Consider the following 20,362-nt stretch of genomic DNA (forward strand, 5'->3'; position numbering starts at 1 on the left):
GAGCGTTGTTTCAATTATCTACACCAGCCTTCCCTCACTTGGTGCCCCCTGGATGCTTTGGACTACAACTCCCATCAGCCCCAGCCCCGAGGCTGATGGGAACTGTTGTCTAAAAAAATCTGGAGAAGGCTGATCTACAGAGTGGTATTATTGGAATACCTGACCTGTCAATGGGCTCGGTGACCTTGTTGAATGAAGAAGGACCTTGACATAGGGGGCCACGGTTAAACCCAGCTCTCTTTTCGACAGGGGTGGAGAACTTTTTCCAACCCGAGGGCCACATTCCCTTCTGAGCAACCTTTCAGTGGCCACTTGCCCCTGGGTCTGAGGCTGCCTGCCCCTGCCTTACAAGAACAGTGGCAACCCATGGGTGCTGGGCTGGGACAGCAAAATGGCAACATTTCCCCCTAGCTCAGATCAGATGCAAGAAACAAGCCTAGGCTGACACTGGAAAGGTTTGCTCCTCTTCAAAAGTGGTCCTGTCTTCAGCTGCGGAGCCTCATGCCAACAAGTGCCTCTCGTTCTGCCCCACCCCGAGATGGCAAAGTCCCAGCCTCTCTCCGTCCCTTGGGTGGCTTAATATAGGAGCAGCTCTGCAAGGCAATTCTTCTGGGTCACTTGGGGTTATGGCAGCCCAGTTCAAATGCCCTCTGCATGCTTCTTGGTTGAGCTACTTGGTAACTGAATACAGGCATGCCCTGGGGTTACAGAGAGGGGAGCTTAATGATCCTTGCTGCTATTTGCTGGTCTTGGGTTTTATTTATTTATTTATTTTTGGTTTTTCAGAGTCAGGCAGCAAAATAAGAACCATTCTAGAAATGAAGGATCGGTTAAGTTCCAATGCAAATTGCCGAAGAGCGTGTGTGTGTGTGTGTGTGTGTGTTTTATGGGAGTGTGTGGCCCGGACTGTGTACTGTGCCATTAAACTGACAGCGCTGTGGGTCACACCAGTCACATGGGATTTGCAGTGCATTCACACTGCCAGGTTACTACAACCACCGGATGTGGCACATGACTGGCTAAAAATTATTCCCCCCCCCCCCCCCCCAAGGATACTTGAAAGAGGTGATGCAAGAGCTTAGGAAGAACGCCATCTGGCTCTGACTTCCATCTCCCACAAAGCCCCAGCTAGTATGGCCAATGGTTAGGGGATGGTGGGAGTTGTAGTCCAATAGCACCTGCAGGACAGCAGGGTGGGGAAGACTGCCATAAACTCACTCTGCACCATATGAAGAAGGAATTTACAGGATGTGTGTAGAGATGGGTGTGACTGCTTCTGGGGTAAAGAGGGTCCTTTTTATAACAATAGCATCCTCCAAAGGCAGCATCTGTTCTTTAACCTCGTGTCCCACAATGGCACAAACCCAGGGCCAGGCCTGTTCATGAGTCAGACTGAGGCAGTTGCCTCATGTGGTGGAATCGAAGGGTTGTCTCTGCCGGTGCCTGGCTGCTGCCGCTGCCGAGGAAGCGAGGAGATGTGGCTGTGGCGGCTTCTGGGTTCCAGCGAGATCGCACAGAGGCCTTGCGAAATCTCACCAGAACCCAGAAGCTGCAGCCATGCGACCCTAGGAAGTGGTTTCAGCGGCAGCAGCAAAGGGTGGTACTCAAACAAGGCAGCCATTTCCTGTTTCGCCTCAGGTGGCAAAATGTGACATGCTACCCCTGAACACACCTGTATCTATTAGGGCAGGAGGAAGGAACATGTGGCCCTCTAGTTGTTGGGAGCTGGACTCCAACTCCCCCAGCCAGCATGGCCAGTGGTCAGAGCAACGTCTGCAGGGCCGCACGTCCCCCCATGTATTCCAGCACGTTTCGAAGACCCCAGGCTTCTTCAAGACAACGTATGTCGTCCTCCAACTTATCCGCCTCTAAATCTGTGGCTATATTTGCATGAAGGTTCTGGTAGGCCCATCATGCTAGGGAAGAATGCGTTGGGTTTTCCTCCCATCATCTGGGACTCTGCTGTGCTGATTCTTACGCTGCATGCCAGGCTCTCATATAGGTGGGAAGGGATGACAGAGAATTCCGACCCAAACAGAAACGTTGAGTGGAAACGACCGATGTTTGCTTATTCATCCCGTGTCCACAATGGAAATCAACCCGGAGAACATGACTGATATTCGCTGCTGCTAGCTTGGGTTGCTTTCAGTTCTCAAACGACACGTAACGGATTGCCTCCAATCCTAGTGAATAGGCAAACAAAGTCAGAGGGATATCGGGGCAGACAAAATCCCCCGTTATCCACGCTCGCCTTCTACTCTTGCGCCTGCTTCTGTCTCGAGGCTGTGCACGGGTGAAAGGAACGGCCGCTTGCACGGGGACCCTTAGGAGCACCCCAGCTGCTTTGCTGGCCTTCTCGGTGTCTGTCCCAGACGGAGCCAGATGGTGTGCCGCGTGCCCATGTGAAGGAGGGGTGTGCAATGCCAGCTGGGAGGCCGGCAGGCCCCTCCCACCCACCAGACAAGCCCTGTGTTTGGTCAGGGCCAGCTGATGGCCAGCGGAAGGAGGAGTAGAGAGGGAGGCAGAGGCAAGAATTTCCGAGTGAAGGAGAGAGGGGGGGGGATTTGGGGAGGGGAGAGGAGCTCCCTGTCCCCCTAAAAAATAGCCGCCTCCTTAAAGAAGGTATGTCTGCAAAAACGGACTGATTTGGAGGATTAGACCCCAAACTGGCATTTACTGAAACGGTAATATTCAAAAGCCAGTGGAGGGAACGTTTCACCTTCCCAGGACATTCTGGGTCCTTTTTATTTGTGATTATTTGTGCTTCCAGTACTGCTCGCAGCTGCAAAAGTTCCAGGGCAGGCATCCTGCTTTGCTTGCAATTGGTCCATCTCCTGCAGCTCCCAGCTGATATTCGGTGACATTTCATACCACCAACTGTTACAGTGCTGGGCTGGGGCTGATGTGAGCTGTAGTCCAAAACTCCAGCTTTAGGAAGGTTGGAATAAGCGGTGAGCTTCAAAATTCTACACACACCCAAATTAAATAATAATTATTATTTTGGGTTGTTCTCAGAGGGCTGGCATGGGGTGTGGGGTGTGAAGAAGAGGAACAGTGCTGGCATTTGGTGGGTGGTTAGCGACAGAGATTTTGCCGGGGTCCAGGTTTGGCTTAGAGTCCTGCCACCAGACTCTGGAAAGACCACCTGCTCCTTAATTTTATGTAACAGGGGGCCAGGTTGCATTTTTCCTCCGTAGTGAGAGGAAAGGCACTCTGCACATGCTCAGAGGTACTTTTCACCTTTGCTATTACTTCATACCTGCATCTGCAAAGGCGGGGAGGGGCATGGCTACAGATTGGGATGTGGGCAGAGAAGTGTTAAGTTGGCAGAACTAGAGGGGCCACCCGAACCAGGAGCAATGGCTGCTTCTGGAGTAGAGGCTACAAGCTCTAGGCAGAATGAAACGCTTCAGATACATATTGCTTGAGAAGTGCTGCATGCTCTGCCCATGCAGGGCTAACAATGGAAGAAGATACCTGCATTTCAGGGGGTTGGACTACATTGACTCTTGGGGTTCCCCTTCCAACTCTACGATTCTGTAATTCTAAGTATCGCTCCCTGTTCTGCCCTGCCATTGTCGCATGCAACATGGTTTCACCTTCCAAACAAAAACTACGTTACTGTATTCGTCTCACTGTCTGCTGTGGCGAAATTACGTACCAAACGTCGTTTAAGTGATTAATTAGCATAAACAATGTTTTTCTACCTCATTCATTTTACCCAATCTGTGCACCAAGGTAGTGGAGCCTTAAATGGGGGGGGGAGAGAACTGAACCACTTTCAGACTGTGTGCATGGAATGGGGGCAGAGGAGGAAGTTCCTTTCTCACTTAAAAATAAAGTCATTGCAAGTTAGAAAACAACTACTGCTCACACTAATGTATTAGGGGGATGAGGTTCTAGTCCAGTTCATTCCCTGTTCTGCTACTTTTCTGTTGGCAGGGACCTGTGTTTGTTTTAAATGAGGGAGGATTGAAAAAATGGTACCCTCCGCTGGCCTGACACCTCTACCATGAAGTGGTACAGTCCACTCTGCCATCCTACCTCTGGATCATAGCTGTCAACCTTTTCCCCTTTTTTGCGGGAAATTCCCTTATTATAGCAGTGGGGAACGGCAGGGAGGGTTGAAAGCTATGCTCTGGATTCCACCAACTCAGTGTGCCCGGACATGAAGCGCTGGGTCTAACCATCAGTAAATCGCCATGCAGCCCACCTGCCCACCTGCTTTGCTCAGGCTGAAGTGGAAAGTTACCGGCTGTGGTGTGAGAGAGTTCAAGAAGGCGATGCATGCATGCAAGGGCACGTGAACCTTTGCAAAGCAGGCGCCTCCCAGAATGTTAAGTGCTCTCTGCCACCCGCTTCTAGTCTAGCTGATTTTACTGCAAACATGGAAAACTTCCCTGAGTTATGGAAGTGACCGGCGACAGCCAAGCAAACAAGCAGGCCCTCCTTGCAATGCTGTCTACTGAAGGGCTTAATCTGAACAAAGAGTTCCCCAGAGCTTAGCTCTCAAGACATTTCTGTATACCCGGCATCCACCTGCATCGCAACGGAGCCCCCCGAGCGGCTTCCCCCACCAAAACCGGCGGCGCCGAAGAGCTTCTGAGATTGCACCTAGCCTGGCCCACACAGTTCCAAGCGTACGTTTTCCATCTTCAGGACCGGAAAGTTGCATTTTACAACACTGAGGTTTTCTCGATTACTTGAGTGTCTATGCTACCTTTCAGAATGGCAACCTTCAGCTACTCTGTGGACAGGAACGAGGGGTTGGGCCATGGAGGAGGGACAAAAGCAAGTGCTGCAAGACTGGCGGGGTACCTCTGTTGCTCCTAGCGAGTGGCACGCCAGCTGGATCTGCCATCCTTGGCATTGCCCATCCCTGGTTATGTCATCTCTGCTGCGTTCACAAACAGTTGGTGGCGGCGGAGCACTGAATGTACCAGCATACCAGCCGTGGCAAGCGAGCTCTTGCAGCCGACTCTTCCTGCTTCCACCCAGCCAGGATCCTCCTCCTTCCTCTAAGCTGCCAGCTGTGGGTGCTAGTCAAACACAGCTGAATCCTGAATCACAAAAGGAGTGGTGATGGAGGAGGAAGAAGAGCAGAAACCTCTTTCTGTTCCCAAGCCATGGTGTGTTTTTTTTCCAGCTGGAACTCACCAGAACTCAGTTCTGGCCCCTCTCAGGCGGGCGCCATTGTGATTATAAGAGAGAAAAAGGGTGAGTTCCAGCACCTGTTTTTTTCTAGAAAAACAGCACTGCCCCAAGCGCTCCTTCCAACGCCAATCTGGGCATCATTGCTGTGCCTCCTTAGCCCTGAATCTGCCAGGGTTGGCAGCAAAGAGCCATCTTTGCCCAACATCCTGCTTCCCACAGTGACCAAGCTGATGCCCCTGAAAAGCTCACGAAAAGGGCCTGCACTACCACACCCCTCTGCAAGTATTACTCTGGTAGACTGCCTCTGTCCACAGATATTCCAAACCATCGAAAACAACATTATTTAGGGGCTTTGTTTTCACGCACAAAACTGCATCGCACAAATAGAAGGATGAAGGGTTTGACGAAATGCTTTTGCTCGTCTTACTTCACTTGGAAACTTAACCAGGAAACAAGATTAGGAAATATGTTTTTAAATCTCTCCACGGAGATTCCAAACCACAGAAACAACATTCTTTTGTGGAGGTTTTGCTTACAGACTCCGCTAACCCGGAAATAGTGCCTCGGGTTAAGTAGTGCCCCAGGATGAGAACAGAAATTGTGTGGCGGCGGCGCGGTAGGCCCCATTAGCTAAAGTGGTACCTCAGGTTAAGAACGGTTTCAGGTTAAGAACAGACCTACGGAACGAATTAAGTTCGTAAGCCGAGGTACCACTGTACTTAAGATTAGCTGGACTGTCCCACTGATGCTTTTTACATTATTATTATTATTATTATTATTATTATTATTATTATTATTATTATTATTATTATATGACCCCCTCATTTTTCTCAATCATCCTTCCCTATCAGTAATATTTATATGTGAAAAGGGGGTGAGCACATGACAGGCTCTCAAAAGCACGATATGGAAGTCCTGCCCTTCAATCTTAAACACGTGGAGACCAGTTGCAGTTACCGGTACTTAGGCGAGAAAGGAATTCACTCTGTGCATGCTCAGCAGCACCCTCAGCCATCACTGGGATATGCTATTCAAAACTGAAAATGTGGACCTGAAACTGGTGAGGGTCTGCTTCAAAGGGATCCCTGTCTGACACCAATCTATGGACAATGACTTTATAGACTTAAGGACGGGGAAATAAATTGGGAACTGAACAACCTCATTATTTGGGGTCCACTGCTGTGGATTATTTAGTGGGAACCCATGAATATATAAAAGCGGCAAAAAAGCGTTCTGACGGTGTGCTGCGGGTGTGAGCTCATGCGCCAAACATCCAGCACACATTGCATCCCTAAAGGTGAACTAATTGCACATTGCTCTATCATGTGCAGAGGAAGAACCAGGGAAGCACACCCTTGAGGCTCCTGTGTGCATATACACATGTGCACACACACCTCCAAGTGCTGAGACAGCTGTCTCAGTCCGTGACACACTCTGGGGAGCACCTCCAGGCGGGCCCCACCCCAAACCTTCTCTAATCTGCTCCACGGGGGCCTATTGACATAGCAAGAGTTTGTGTGTGTTCTCAAGCGAGCATTAAACAATTATACCTGTTACATAAACTCAGGGGACTAGTGCCAGGCAGGGAGGGAGAGATTGACAGGGAGACTTAATTACACAGGCTCTGAGCTCTGCTGCCAGATCACCCGTTCGCTGCCAGGACTGGGAGGAAGTGGTCCTCCTAGGAGACTCAGTCCCAAGGGCAAGAAGGCCTGAGAATCTTGGTATTGAGGGGTCCTAATCTGAGGCTCCATGTCGAGGGCTTGTGCCCCAGGATGTGTTTCCTAGGCAGGACACCTCACCTTTCTTCTTTCTCTCCACTTTTAGGAAGCTCTCACACACACAGCGCATTAACAGGGTGTTGATGGGACAAACAGAGCGACCCCCAGAACCTGCCGTCCTAGCCGTAACTGGTGTATTATCCATTTATAGTTAATAACTTGCCGCGGCAACTAAGTCAATATCATCCTGCGCTGTAGTATCTCATTGCACTTAGCTACCTTGGGAGTATTGTGCTCTAGAATTCATGTTTGTGTGTGTTGTGTGATACACGCAGTGTATCATTTATTTAGCTTTCACGGTGCAAGTCACTGTAGGATAGGAGGAATGAAGCAAAATAATACTCTGCAGTGGCTCTCCGTCTGTGGAATGCTCTCCCCAGGGAAGTTCGCCTGGCGCCTTCATTATGCACCTTTAGGTGCCAGGCAAAAACGTTCCTTTTCAACCAGGTATTTGGTTGACCTGATGGACATCCTATTCCCTTTTAAAATGTGGCTCTTTTTTGGGGGGTGGTGTTATTGGGTTATTGTTCTTGTTTTGATTTTATATACTGTGATCTTTTCTGTGAACTGCCCCGAGACCTCCGGGTATATAAATCCAATAAATAAAATAAAAACTGCACTTTAACATCTGAACAAGTGTGCATGCACACGAAAGCTCATACCAAGAACAAACTTAGTTGGTCTCTAAGGTGCTACTGGAAAGAATTTTTTATTTTGTTTTAACATTCCTGCAACAGAGATCAGTCTGCGCGTTGGGCAGGAATGGCAGTGCAGGCTGCTAGCTCAATCCCCGGTGGCATCTCCAGTTAAGAGGGAAGGCACCCTGTCTGAAAGTCTGGAGAATCACACCAAGTCATAGTAATCCAAACCATGCTGAACGAGATTATCTCGCGGCAGATTCCCGTGTTTCATTTGGACTCCAGCTCCCACCAGCCACAACCAGCAAGATGGCAGATGTAGTCCAGCAAGAGCCACAGGTTCTCCATCCTCACACGCCAAGCTTGTTTTACCTTGGAACCAGCGTTTGAAATTTGTCAGCTGCATTTTGCACCTGGCTATCGGCCACTTGCGACCAAGTGAAGATGCCCGGGTGCCAGGATGGCGCCTGACGTCTCCGCCATCTGTAGGCGCATGTCTGGGGATCCTTGGATGGATCTTGACTTTTTTTTTTTTTTTTACACACACCAGCAGCACATCCTGTAGAATTCTACCCATTACATTCTATCTGCACAATCAGAATGAATTTCAGGAACCAAAAAGTCATATTGGGGGAAAATCGACTTTCGAGCCGTCTGCCCCCAAAATAGGAACTAGGTGTTCATTCTGGTGGCTGTAACCCTCTTTTTAAGGAGCCATTTGGTGCCTATCTTACAAATCTGAGTTTCTAACATGGCTTGGAGCCCACCTCCCGTGACTTCTGAGAAAGTCCTGCCTGTCAACGTGAACAAGAAGTGTGAAGGAAAGGCATTTGTCACGCAATTGAACATTCTGGCCAATGCACATTATATGTTGTATTACAAGAACCAAACCTGAACACCCTTTGCTTAAGCCTGCCTTTTTTAGAACAGAAACCACAGAGAGTTAAATCCATGCCTGGCAGAACTTTCCATTCCCTCCAGACAGTTGTAGGTTTCTCCTTGGCCCTGCATCCCTAAACATGAGGGGCACGTCGGTGACCGGACACTGTTCTTTGCAGAAATATATCTCACTGCGGCTGCTCAGGTGTTTCTGATCCAGGAACACAGAGAGCCTGGGGCAAAGGCTGATTGTGGGAACAAGTGGCTCAAGTTTGGCCACGTTTGACCTGACCCTGGCATGACAAAACAAGGCCACCGTGACATGACCGCATTTCCCGGAGGCCTGCCACCCTCCCAGGTGCAGGAAAGACCCAGAAGCGCATGGGAAGTTGGGGGCAAACATGGACCCAGAGCTGAATGTGAGCCAAGATTTACCTAGCGCTCAGCTCTGAGTGAGTTTCAAAATGACCAAAACCTGAATGCCCCCACGCTGCCCAGCAATAATTCTGAAGTAGGGGAACAGGGCTGTGGGTACCTGGAACCAACCCCCTTCCCTTCCCTGCTCCCTGCAGAAAAATAAAACAATATGCTAAGCCAGCGAAACCTGTTATTCCACACACAGACAGCCTGGAAAGGAAAGCAAACAAAAAGAACCAGATCTCTTCCACTTGACAAAAACTCCTGGTTGGTGTGTTTACTCACTGAAGCCAATGAGCAACCCCTGTGCCCAAAAAAGCAAAGCAAATCCAGCAACCGTTAAAGCAAACTTAAGCCTGCAAAACAACGCAAACTGGTGCTGAATTTGGAAGAGCAACATGGGATGCACTGAAGGATGGGGCACCAGATTAAAGGAACCTTAGACGATCAATTGAATCAGCTGTGCCATAGCAAAGCGCCATCACCTGATGAACATAAGAACTTAAGAAAAGTCCTGGTGGATCAGGCCAGGCGCCGATCCAGTGCAGCATCCTTTTTTCACAGTGATCAGCCAGAGATGTCCGTGCAAAGCCCTCAAACAGAACCTGAACACAAGAGTCGTCTCCTTCTCCCTCTCAGAAACATTACTGCTCCCGACTGCAAAGGCAGAGCATAGTCATTGTGGCTACTAGCCATCAATAGCCCTCTTCTCCATGAATTCATCTCATCTTCTTTTAAAGGCGTCTAGGTTTAGCTATGCGCTGCGTGAAGAAGTCACTTGCTTTTGCCTGTCCTGAACCTTCCAGCATTCAGCTTCTTGGGGATGTCCGCAAGTTCCAGTGTTAAAAGCAGCTTTCCCCAACCTGGCGCTCTCTGGAGGCTGTTGGGCTCCCAACTCCCATCAGCCCCAGTCAGCACAGCCAACAATCAGGAATAACGAGAGCTGGAGTCCAATAACAACACCTTAAGGGCTAGAGGATGCCTTTAGAACAGATTTGGGGAAAGCCTTCTGCTCTCCAGAGGTTGCTGAACTACAGCTCCCATCATCCATCCCTGGCTGCTGGCCATGCCAGCAGGGGCTGATGGGAATTGTGGTTCCCACACACCTGCCTCGGGAGCAGCAATCTCACCCCTGGTGGTACATGCATTTTTCGAACTGGAGGTTTCCCTATTGGGGAAAGGCTGTAGCTCAGTCATAGAGCATCTGCTGTGGAGGAAAAGGGGCCCAGAGACCTGCAGCCACCCAGGGCTAATCCACACATCCATTTCTCTGCAAGCTTTCCCCTGGGAAACCCAATCTCCAGTGCAGAATCAGAACAAACAGCAATTGGGTTTTAAGTGGATTGCTGTTAAATAATAATAATAATAATAATAATAATAATAATAATATATTACTTATACACCACCCATCAGACTGGGTTGCCCCAACCACTCTGCGCAGCTTCCAACAGAATACAAAAAAGGCACACTACACCAGACATTAAAAGCTTTCTAATATAGGGCTGCCTTCAGATGTCTATGGAAGGCCATATAATTGTTTATCTCTTTGACATCTGATGGGAGGGTGTTCCATGGTCCTCGGAGCTGCATCTCACTGTCCAGGCTGAACGGTGAGGGTGGAGATGCTCCTTTAGTTACCTGGGCTGAAGCAGTTTAAGGTTTTAAGGTTTTAAAGCTCGGCACCAAAATTTTGAATTGTGCTCGGAAATGTACTGGGAGCCAGTGAAGATCCTTTAGGACCGGTGTTATATGGTCCTGGCGGACACTCCCAGTCACTAGTCTAGGCACAGGGTGAACGGAAGTGTGGACAACACCCCTCCTCCCCCATGTAGACACAATACAGTCGTACCTTGGTTCTTGAACGCCTTGTGACTTGAACATTTTGGCTCCCGAATGCCGCAAACCCGGAAGTGAGTGTTTCAGTTTGCAAACGTTTTTCAGAAGCCGAATGTCCGACGTGGCTTCCGATTGAGTGCAGGAAGCTCCTGCAGCCAATCGGAAGCCGTGCCTTGGTTTTTGAAAGTTTTCGGGAGTCGGACGGACTTCCGGAAAGGATTACGTTCGAGAACCAAGGTACAACAGCATTGAGCTGAAAAGGACCAATGGCCTGGCTCAGAACGAGGCAGCTTCCTATCTTCCTAACTAACCCCTTGCACAGGCCTTGTTCTGGCTGGGGCTGTCCCCTACAACACACGCAGCAAAAACACCAACTCCCCTTTTCCCGGCCCCACAATGCAAGGGCTCCTGCCCCGCTTCCATCCCTAAAGCCAGAGCAGAGCCCTACCTGGGCTTCCTTGGCCAAGACGTCCGTCCGACTGTCTGTCCGCTCCCATGGTTGAGTCGAGGAGCGGCTGGTGGGGCGCAGGGTGGGCGTGATGACCTCTGGGGTGGAGCCGTGGAGGCCGGAGCCTGGGGAACGCCCCCCTTTGCGCCCGCAGGACTCCAGGTAGCCCTTGACGTAATCCGACTGGTAGTACCCCTGCAGCGGGCACAGGTCCTGGCGGCTGCGGGCGATGTACGAGGAACGGGCAGAGGGCGGGTCGGCGCGGTACGAGTCCGACAGGTGCATGGACGTGATGTCCCGCGCCAGGTCCGAGTGGCTGCTGGATTTCTTGCGGCCCAGTGTGGCGCCGTAGCTGGTGGAAGGGCCGTTGCCGTAGGAGTAGCTGGGGGCCCCTCCGCTCAGTCCCCCACTGCCCGGGGTTCTCACCGGGATCCGTCCGTAGCTGGGGCTGAGCCTGGTGCTGGAGTCCGGGCGTTGGAGCAGCCGCCTGTCGTAGGTCAAGGAGGAGGAGGAGGCGGTGGTGCCCGATGTCCGAAGGTAGCTGGAGGAGGGCGCGGTGGGCTTGAGGCCGATCTTCTCCTTGTCCGGGTAGGAGGAGGACAGGTTGGAGGAGTAGGAAGAATAGCTCCCATAGCTGGTGGAGGCCTTGCTGTACGACGAGGTGTCTGAGTAGCGGGGGGCGTCGACATAGCGTTTCAAGGTGGAAGACAGCTGGGACATCCTGCGGGATGGGGCGCTGGGGGCGGCGCTGGTGGCATTGGCTGGGGAAAAAGGGGGACACGATGGCAGCCGTTAAGCTAAGGACAGCCAACTACTATTATCAGGGCTGGGCCCAGGTTTCCTGAAAGAGCGTCTCTCCCTATATGAACCTGCCCAGGTATAAAGATCCTCTCGGTCCCATCAACACCAGAAGCATGGTTGGTGGTGACATGAGATAGCCTTTTCTGCGGCTGCCCCCAGATCATGGAAGTCCCTCCCAAGAGAGGCTAGACTGGCTCCCTCTTTGCCCTCCAGGTATAGGGCGGTATATAAATTCAATAAATAATAATAATATCCTTCCACTGGCAGGCTAAGGCCTTCATGAGACATGCTTTTGAAAACTAAGGTCCAGGTGATGTTGGCCACTGCACTGCTGTCAGGGCAAACTGTGCTTTAATGCTGGTGTGAAATGTGTTTTGAGGAACTTGACCTGTTGTTTTCACATACTACAGGGGAATGTCGGAAGATAACATTATCTTTAATTATATACCTAATATATGGGGCTTGATTATTGGTCAACATGCCCTTACACCTACAAAAGATTGATACTGATACATTGGAAGGACAAAAAATACGACCTCTTTTGATCAATGGATAGATTGACATGGCAACTCTTGCAACCCTTGAACGGATCGCTTTCAGGCGAAGATTATGTATGGATAAATTTAATGATATTTGCAACACATTTACTGAAACCATAGTGACCCGTGAATCAGCGTATATTTGAGGGAAACAATAAGTTCATACATCTACATATGTTTTATATGGTTCTTTAATCTGAATTATATTTCACTGTCGTATTGTAATTGTTGTTTTCCTCCATCTTTTCCTTTCCTTTTCCTTTAACTCATTCTAATATTCTTAATAAATAAAACAAACTAATTTTTTAAAAAGGAATTAGTAATGCTGTGTGTGTGTGTGTGTACAGATTCAAAAAATGCAACCACATAGGTGCCCGTGGGAAACTAAAATGACATCAAATGGGGCGGTAGGTGGGAATCAACCAGCCCCGCAGGCGGGTGTTGCAGAGTCAGAACACCAAGGAGCCAGCTCCAAAACAGGAACAGCAGGTGGCATAAACAGAAACTCAACACTCAGATTCCTTTGTCAAGGTGTGTTTACATTTGCAAACCCTGCAGCCATACATATAGGCCACCGGCGCCCTCTTCTGACCAAGACCATCTTTGCAACAGAACAGCAACCCGATCATATCACGGGGGAGCTCTCTTTTAAACTAGAATTTCTGGCAGATCAACACCACCAGTGGTTTTTTTTTTACTGGGTGATGCTCAAGGGCACACAGTAGCGGGACCCTTTTGTTCTTAAAAAAGAAGAAGAAGCAAGCACTGAACATGATTATACATTTAAAGCACATCCAATGAACATTTAAATCAAATGACTTTCCCTCAAAGAATCCTGGGCGCTGTAGTTTGTTAAGGGGGCTGGGAACTGTAGTTCTGTGATCTACCTCAGATAATGCAGTTGTCTGGCCCAGATCTTCAGAGCGCTCTCTCTCTCTCTGTGTACGGCCTTATGGTTTTCCTTCTCCCCGTTTCCTCCCCACAACAACCCTGTGAGGTAGGTTAGGCTAAGAGATGGTCACCCAGTGGGCTTCATGGCTGAGTGGGGATTCAAACCCGGCACTCCCAGGTCCTAGTCCAACAGTCTAACCATTATGCCACATTGGCACTGTTGCGCCTTTAACACAGCTGAATTAGTGGGGCAATTCTACGAGGAATTCTCCTATCCCTTAGAAACCTCAACAGGGAAAAAGTACGGCTTGGACAATTCAATCCCTAATGACATAGGGATAGGTTTGGGAATGTCCCCCATCTGAAATTCTGGAGAACCCCTGCCAGTGTTCTTCAACCTTGGGGCCCCAGATGTTGTTGGACTGTAACTCCCATCATCCCACACCATTGGCAAAGCTGGCTGGGGATGATGGGTTTTGTAATCCAGCAACACCCGAGGACCCACAGCTAAAAAAAAACCGGTGTAGAGATAGTAAGATACAAGATGAGTCAATGGTCTGGCCAGGTATAAGGCAATATCTTACACTTTTTCGCCACGCTGGCCACATACTATGACTGCATGAAGATGGTGGGTGGGTGGCTTCACCTGTGGGATTTCTGCCTGCCACCCAGCTATTAAAGGCACAGCCTTTCCTATCTCAGGAAATAAAAAAGCATGGCCATTTGAGAAGGGAAATGCCTCCAAAACACAGCTCCCTGGGAACGACATGTTCTTTCCTGGGCCTCTACACTTGCAGCACACCTGCAGAAGCCTTCAGGTAAACTTTACCCGGCAGAGCTAGGCCTCATGCCCGCCTGCCTTAGCCTCTTCCCAAGTGCCTCATCGCCCAGGGTGACCCGTAGCTGCATGCTCTTGACCCATCATGTGCAATCACGAGGTGTGCCATGCAGGTCCCTTGAAAGGTTGCGTTGTGCGCGATTGCTGCCCCTACCTCCCAGGGTCAACCAGACTGCTTTGCTGATGCAGAATCACGACCCCTGGTGTCGCTTCTAGGAAACTCAATGCTGGGCTGTTGCTTTTCCTAGCGTGCTGCTTAAGATTAAATCTCCAGCTCTGCTAATAACAGGCTTCCGACAGCCCTTCTTTCACTTCTGCTGTCTACCTCGCCAGCACCATCTTCCCACGCCGTGCTCAGCTGAACCTTGCAGGCAGATCCGGGTGCCTGCTGGCTTTCAGGCTGCCCAGAAAAAAGCTACCATTGCTCTTCCTTGCTCTTCTTGTTTCCTTGTTCCAGCAGCCTCTGCTGAAACCTGAACTCTCCCTGGCACCGGGCACAACCTGATCACAGCCCTTCCACAGCCTAGCACCTGCCAGCGGCTTTGGGCCACAGCTCCCTTCGTCCCCGACCACTGGACTCCAACAACTCCCAGAGGGGAAACTGCACCCTGCAGCATTCTGAACTAACGGCAGCTTCTGGGTCGAGCGCAAGGGAAGCCCCACACAGAGCGCATTGCAGTAATCTAACCTTGGAAGTACCTGGTGCACAAACTGCTGCCGCCATCTCCCTCTGTTAGGGATTGTGGGTGTTGTGCTTGCTCTTATTCAACCATCTCAAACTCCACTTTTCTCTATTTAATCCAAACAATAAAGGTTATGGTTACTAGCAGTCTTATGTAATCCCTCCATTCCAGTGGGATGATTTTTGAGACTGACTCTCCACTACCATTTTCTTTGGGGAATGACTCAACGACTGCCCTGCTTGTGGCCTGACCAACTGTCACGTCTAGGGCAATTATTTCCCTGCCCCCCCCCAGGGCAAACTGGCTAATGACTCCGTGGGATTTTATTAATGCTGTCGGCGTGTGGCCTAGACTCACTTGCCTGAGTCACTCAGAACTATTTTGCTCTGCATGCATTCCCCCCCCCCCCCCCGGAACTGCACTTGCTGGCGATGCGTCTGAATCACAAAGGCTGTTCCTGGCAGCCTCTCAAGCTAAGGTGACTAGGAGACACTGGACTACAACTCCCATCATTCCTAGCTAGCATGCCCAGTGGCTGAGGATGATGGGAGTTGTAGTTCAATAACATCTCGTGCCCAGTTCTGGGCATCACATTATAAGATGGACATTGACAGGCAGGGACGTGTCCAAAGGAGAAAGGCAAGTGTGATAGTAGTGTGTCTGTAAACCCAGGCCACATCTTCACCTTACGTTTACGTTTAAAGCACTATTATAATAAAGTCATGGCTTCTCCCAAAGAATTCTGGGAAATGTGGTTTGTTAAGGGTGCTGAGAGTTGTTAAGAGTGCCTATTCCATTCACAGAGCTACAATTCTATTCCATTCACAGAGCTACAATTCTCAGAATTCCCTAGTAAGAGAATTGATTGCTAAACCACTCCGGGAATTGTAGGTCTGTGGGGGGTAGTAGGGGAGTCTCCTAACAACTCTCAGCACCCTTAACAAACTACAGCTCCCAGAAATCTTTGGGGGAAGCCATGACTGTTCAATAATGCTTTAAATGTGCAGTGCAGATGGGGCGCAGCTGTGAGTAATTTACTTCTGGGTAGATGCTCCAAGTTTACAATTTAAAAAAAAAAAAATCAATTTCAAGCATTTTTAAATTCAAGACTGCTTTAAACGTATGGTTTAGATGTGCGGCCCAAGTCCTATAAAGAGCAGGGTAAATTTAATTTGATGAGAAGATTAAGAGGAGATACGATAGCAGCTCCCCACATATCTGAAGGGCTTTTCCTGAAGGTAGAGCAGGCAAGGGCTGTGTATACAACTATGTCTTTAAAGCACATTCAAAGCAGATTTCCTCGCTCAAAGAATTATGGGCAATCAGGGGCGTTCCTAGCCCCTTGGCCGCCCGGGGCGGGAAGCCAAGAGGCACCCCTGGGGGCGGGGCATCGTGACGCGCGTGCGTCATGACGTCATGACGCACGTTCACAGCGCGATGCCACGCCCCCGGGGGGGAAAAAGGGAAATAGCAGGTGCTTGAGAGCGCCCGCTTTGCTCCCCCCTTCCCTTTCGGCTTCTTTCAGCGCCGAAAGGGGAGGAAAAAAGGAAGCAAAGCGGCGCTTTAAGCGCCGGCTTTGCTTCCCCCCCCCCTTCCCCTTCAGTGCCGAAAGGGGAGGAAAAAAGGAAGCAAAGCGGCGCTTTAAGCGCCGGCTTTGCTTCCCCCCCCCTTCCCTTTCAGTGCCGAAAGGGGAGGAAAAAAGAAGCAAAGCGGCGCTTTAAGCGCCGGCTTTGCTTCCCCCCCCCCTTCCCTTTCAGTGCCGAAAGGGGAGGAAAAAAGAAGCAAAGCGGCGCGTTTAAGCGCCGGCTTTGCTTCCCTGCCCGCTTTCTCTTTCGGCCGCCGTTCGTTCTGTCGCCCCAGGAGCAGCAGCAGCTGCTTCTCCCACGGCGACGGAGCGAGCGGCGGTGCGTGGGGGTGAGAAGCGGCGGCCCCTCCTGCCACTCCCCACGCACCACCGGTCACCCCGGGAGCAGCAGCGCTGCACAGACGGGGTGCTTGGCTGAGCGAGCACCCCGTCCGTGCAGCGCTGCTGCTCCCGGGTGACGGAGGGAGCAGCGGCGCGTGGGAGGGGCCGCCGCTTCTCACCCCCACCCGCCGCTTATCACCCTGTCACTGGGGGCGTACCGCCCCTACCGCCCCTCCCCAACGACGCCCCTGTGGGCAATGTAGTTTGAGAAGGGTTGCTGCGAACTGTAACTCTGAGGGCTGGGCGACAGTTCCCATAATCCTTTGAGGGAAAGAATGTGCCTCAGGTGTGCTTTAAAGGTATAGAGTGCTCTCTGCGGACTTGTAGATTGAAAAAGGCTTTGGGGTGGGGAAAGCCTCTCCTCCTCCGGGAGGGGAGGGGTTGTGAGCGGGAGCCAGCTCCTGCATAGGCGGGGGGGGGGCATTTGCCCCCAGCCTTGCCTTTTCCCGCCGCCGCACCGTGCCCCTAGCTGGCAGCCAATAGGGCTGGCGTAGGGGTGGGGTTTTAGCTGCTCCTAAGGCAGCCGCGGCGGCTCTTTCCGCCATTCCGCGTCGCTCGTCCATCGGATCACCCGCCCACCCTCCGTTAGGTTGGTTTCTAGGGTAGGACATTGCTATGGACTTCGGTTGGTCGCCTTGTTTGTGCAAGGGGCCTGGTAGGAGTTTTTGTCCAAGTGGCAAATTGGCACAGCCTCTTGGTTTTTCGCCTACCTCGTAGCAAATTGTCACAACTCTGTTAGACTGGCGGTTAGGCATTGGGTTTAGTGTGGTATCGGAGGGGAAGGTTCGGGCCATCGCTTAGCCCTCCAAATGCTGGGTATTCCGTAAAGGAATCCGGCGGTCGTGGATCCTGTCCGACGCCCTGCTGGTGGCTAGGGCCATGGCACTTAATCTGTTCAAAATCTCAAAGTGGTGTTTGGAAGGTGGGGTTGTGGGGCGGCTGGAACAGAGGGAGACACCGTCTCCTACGCCGCCAGGTCACTAGTCTGCCTAGCTAGTATTCCATGCTCTGACTGGCAGCAGGTCTTTCCCATCACTTGATCCTTTTTAAAAAAAAAAGTGGATGATCGAACCTGGGTCTTTCTGCAAGGCCTGATTGAACCTGGGACTTTCTGCAAGGCCTTGCCTTGCCTTTCAGCTGCGGGGTGGGGGGTTAGAGGAGCCTTGCAAGCAGCCCAGCCCCCTCTATTCCATTCAGCTCAACACAAGCAGCTTCACCATCAATAATTCAGGTGCACGGATCAACTCCAGTTTGATGCAAATGGGCAAGGGAAAAGCCTTCCCTGATCTAGCAAAGGAGCTGTTTTTCCACTGGGCCTGCTGTTCATGTCAAAGTCCCGCCTCTCCGCCTACCTCAATTGCAAAGTGGGCAGGTGATTGGTATTTGAGGGGCATAGGCTGTTGGAACCCAGGGGCGAGGCAAGCCTGGCTGGTATCTCAATAAATGAAGGCTTTGATTGGTGCAGGAGGGAGAAAACTGGACCGGCTACACCTCTGGGGTTCCTGTGCCTGGTAGGGAGCCCTGTAATTTCCAGATGAAATGCTCCTATTTCCACATGAATCATTAGATCAACCTGTTTGTTTTGTGGCAAATTGCTTCTACAGTTTCCTTTTCTGCGTTTGCTTGTTGCACAAAGAAGCACAAAGTACTAACTCTGGCCCTTGCTCGCTGAGAGGCTTTGGGGAAATCAATCATCCACCAGTATCTTCCAGAACACCTGCAGCCAATTCCCTACACCAGTGGTTTTCAACCAGTGTGTCGTAGCACTCTGGGATGCCTTGAATGATGGTCAGGGGTGCCGCGGGCAATGCTGGCCTCTGTCCCTCTTTCCTTCCCTCTCTCCTCCGATGCCATCATGTCTCCCAAAGGTTTGCACAACTGTTTTTTTTGCAGCAGCCCCGGTTACAAGCTCCCCAGGCAAATGGTGCCTCTGGAGCTGGCCAGGGCGTTCTGGTTGCCAGGAGCTGAAGTGGCTTCAGAGCAAGCAAGCAAGCAAGCAAGCAGGCGAAGGAGCCCAGCCAGCCAGTCCCCCAGCCCTTGCTGTTGGGAATGGACAGGAAAGTCCCAGGTCCCTGTGGGGCAGTGTGAGGAGGTACCTCTCTCTGGGGCAGGTGGGGGCTCCCAAGGAGAGAGAAGAGGAGGCTGAGGGAACACTCCACAAGGGAAGGTGTTCGAAAAAGGACGAGAGGCTGCCAGCTCTGTAGGCAAGGGGTGACATAACTGGGCTCCTGAGTCCTACAGGGGTGCTGCAGAAAGAATGCAGTTGGTCAAGGGAGCTGTGGACTCGAAAAGGTTGAAAACCTCTGCCCTACACACGAGGGAACTACCGTGCAAACTATGTCTAAATTATAGGAATAGGAATAGGAATAGGAATAGGAATAATTTATTATTGGCCAAGTACATTTCCCAACATACAGTACTTGGAATTTGTTTCGGCTACATTGCAGTGTAAACATACAGACACTGTTCCTCTCACAATACAAAGAAGCAAAGAAACCCCACCCATATTTTCCCATGTGTAAAATGGGAAGAAAACACAACCTTTAGAAATTAGGAATAAGGCTTTGGCACAGGGGAACACAGCTGTGTTTGCAAACTTACTTTTTTAAAAAAGAAAGTGGTATAAGCTACAGCAGAATAAAGTGGCAGAGTGGGGAGATGACTAGGTTGCATGAGACCCCACAACTTTTCGCAATACTGTTTGGTTTTAGGCAGATGACCTAACAGATTTGAATAATAATAGTAATACTACTACTACTACTAGTAGTAGTAGTAGTAATAATAATAATAATAATAATAATTTGATTCAGCTTTGGTTTGGGACATGACTTTTAATTGGAGCACTGCAAGAGGCAAAGTTATCCCAGAGCATGTGCAGAGTGCCTCTCCCTCATCATTCAGAAAGTGAAACCAAAGCCTCCTCTCAACCCTGCCCTGCAAAAGACGTCACAAACACCGCAGCAGCAGCAGCAGCAGCAGCGCAATTAGGTAATTTTAGATTCTGGACTTAATGAGTTGCATTCAACATTAATCATACTCAGAGTAGAACTACTAAAATTAAAGGACTTAAATTAGTCATGTCCATTAATTTCAATAGACCTACACTGAGTACATATGACAAATGCTGAATACAACCCAAAGGGGTTTTGTTAAGATGATAATTGGCAAAGCTGGCTTTCCACCTTTTGACATCAGTGAATTAATCAACACAGGCTGTGTACATACCATAAACATACTTATAGCACATTCCTATCCCTCAGAGCCCCGGGAACCATAGTGAGTGCTGGGAACTGTAGTTCTGTGACGGGGAAACTTAAGTTTCCAGCATTCATTTTCTTGTTTAGGGGAGAGGGGTAATGCGCTTTAAATCTACGCTGTGCTGATTACTTCACTCATTTCAAAACGCGGCAAAGCCATCCTGGCTGAGTTTCGGGGGGGGGGGGTTGGATTGGGTTGGGGGGAGCTCTCCTGCTCATTCCTTTCAGCGGGGT

The 20,362-nt window shown here is 50.4% G+C and overlaps 1 protein-coding gene across 1 annotated transcript in view; it reads right to left on the reverse strand.

The window, feature by feature from the left end:
• Window positions 1-20,362, reverse strand: part of USP2 (ubiquitin specific peptidase 2) — a 70,957-nt gene that overhangs the window by 34,699 nt on the left and 15,896 nt on the right. Inside the window, exon 3 of the mRNA XM_033171726.1 lies at window positions 11,154-11,914. Coding sequence (XP_033027617.1) covers window positions 11,154-11,914 — 761 coding nt within the window. The remainder of the gene's footprint in view (window positions 1-11,153; window positions 11,915-20,362) is intronic.

The sequence above is a fragment of the Lacerta agilis genome, chromosome 15 (assembly GCF_009819535.1).
Source record: "Lacerta agilis isolate rLacAgi1 chromosome 15, rLacAgi1.pri, whole genome shotgun sequence".
Classification (NCBI taxonomy): domain Eukaryota; kingdom Metazoa; phylum Chordata; class Lepidosauria; order Squamata; family Lacertidae; genus Lacerta; species Lacerta agilis.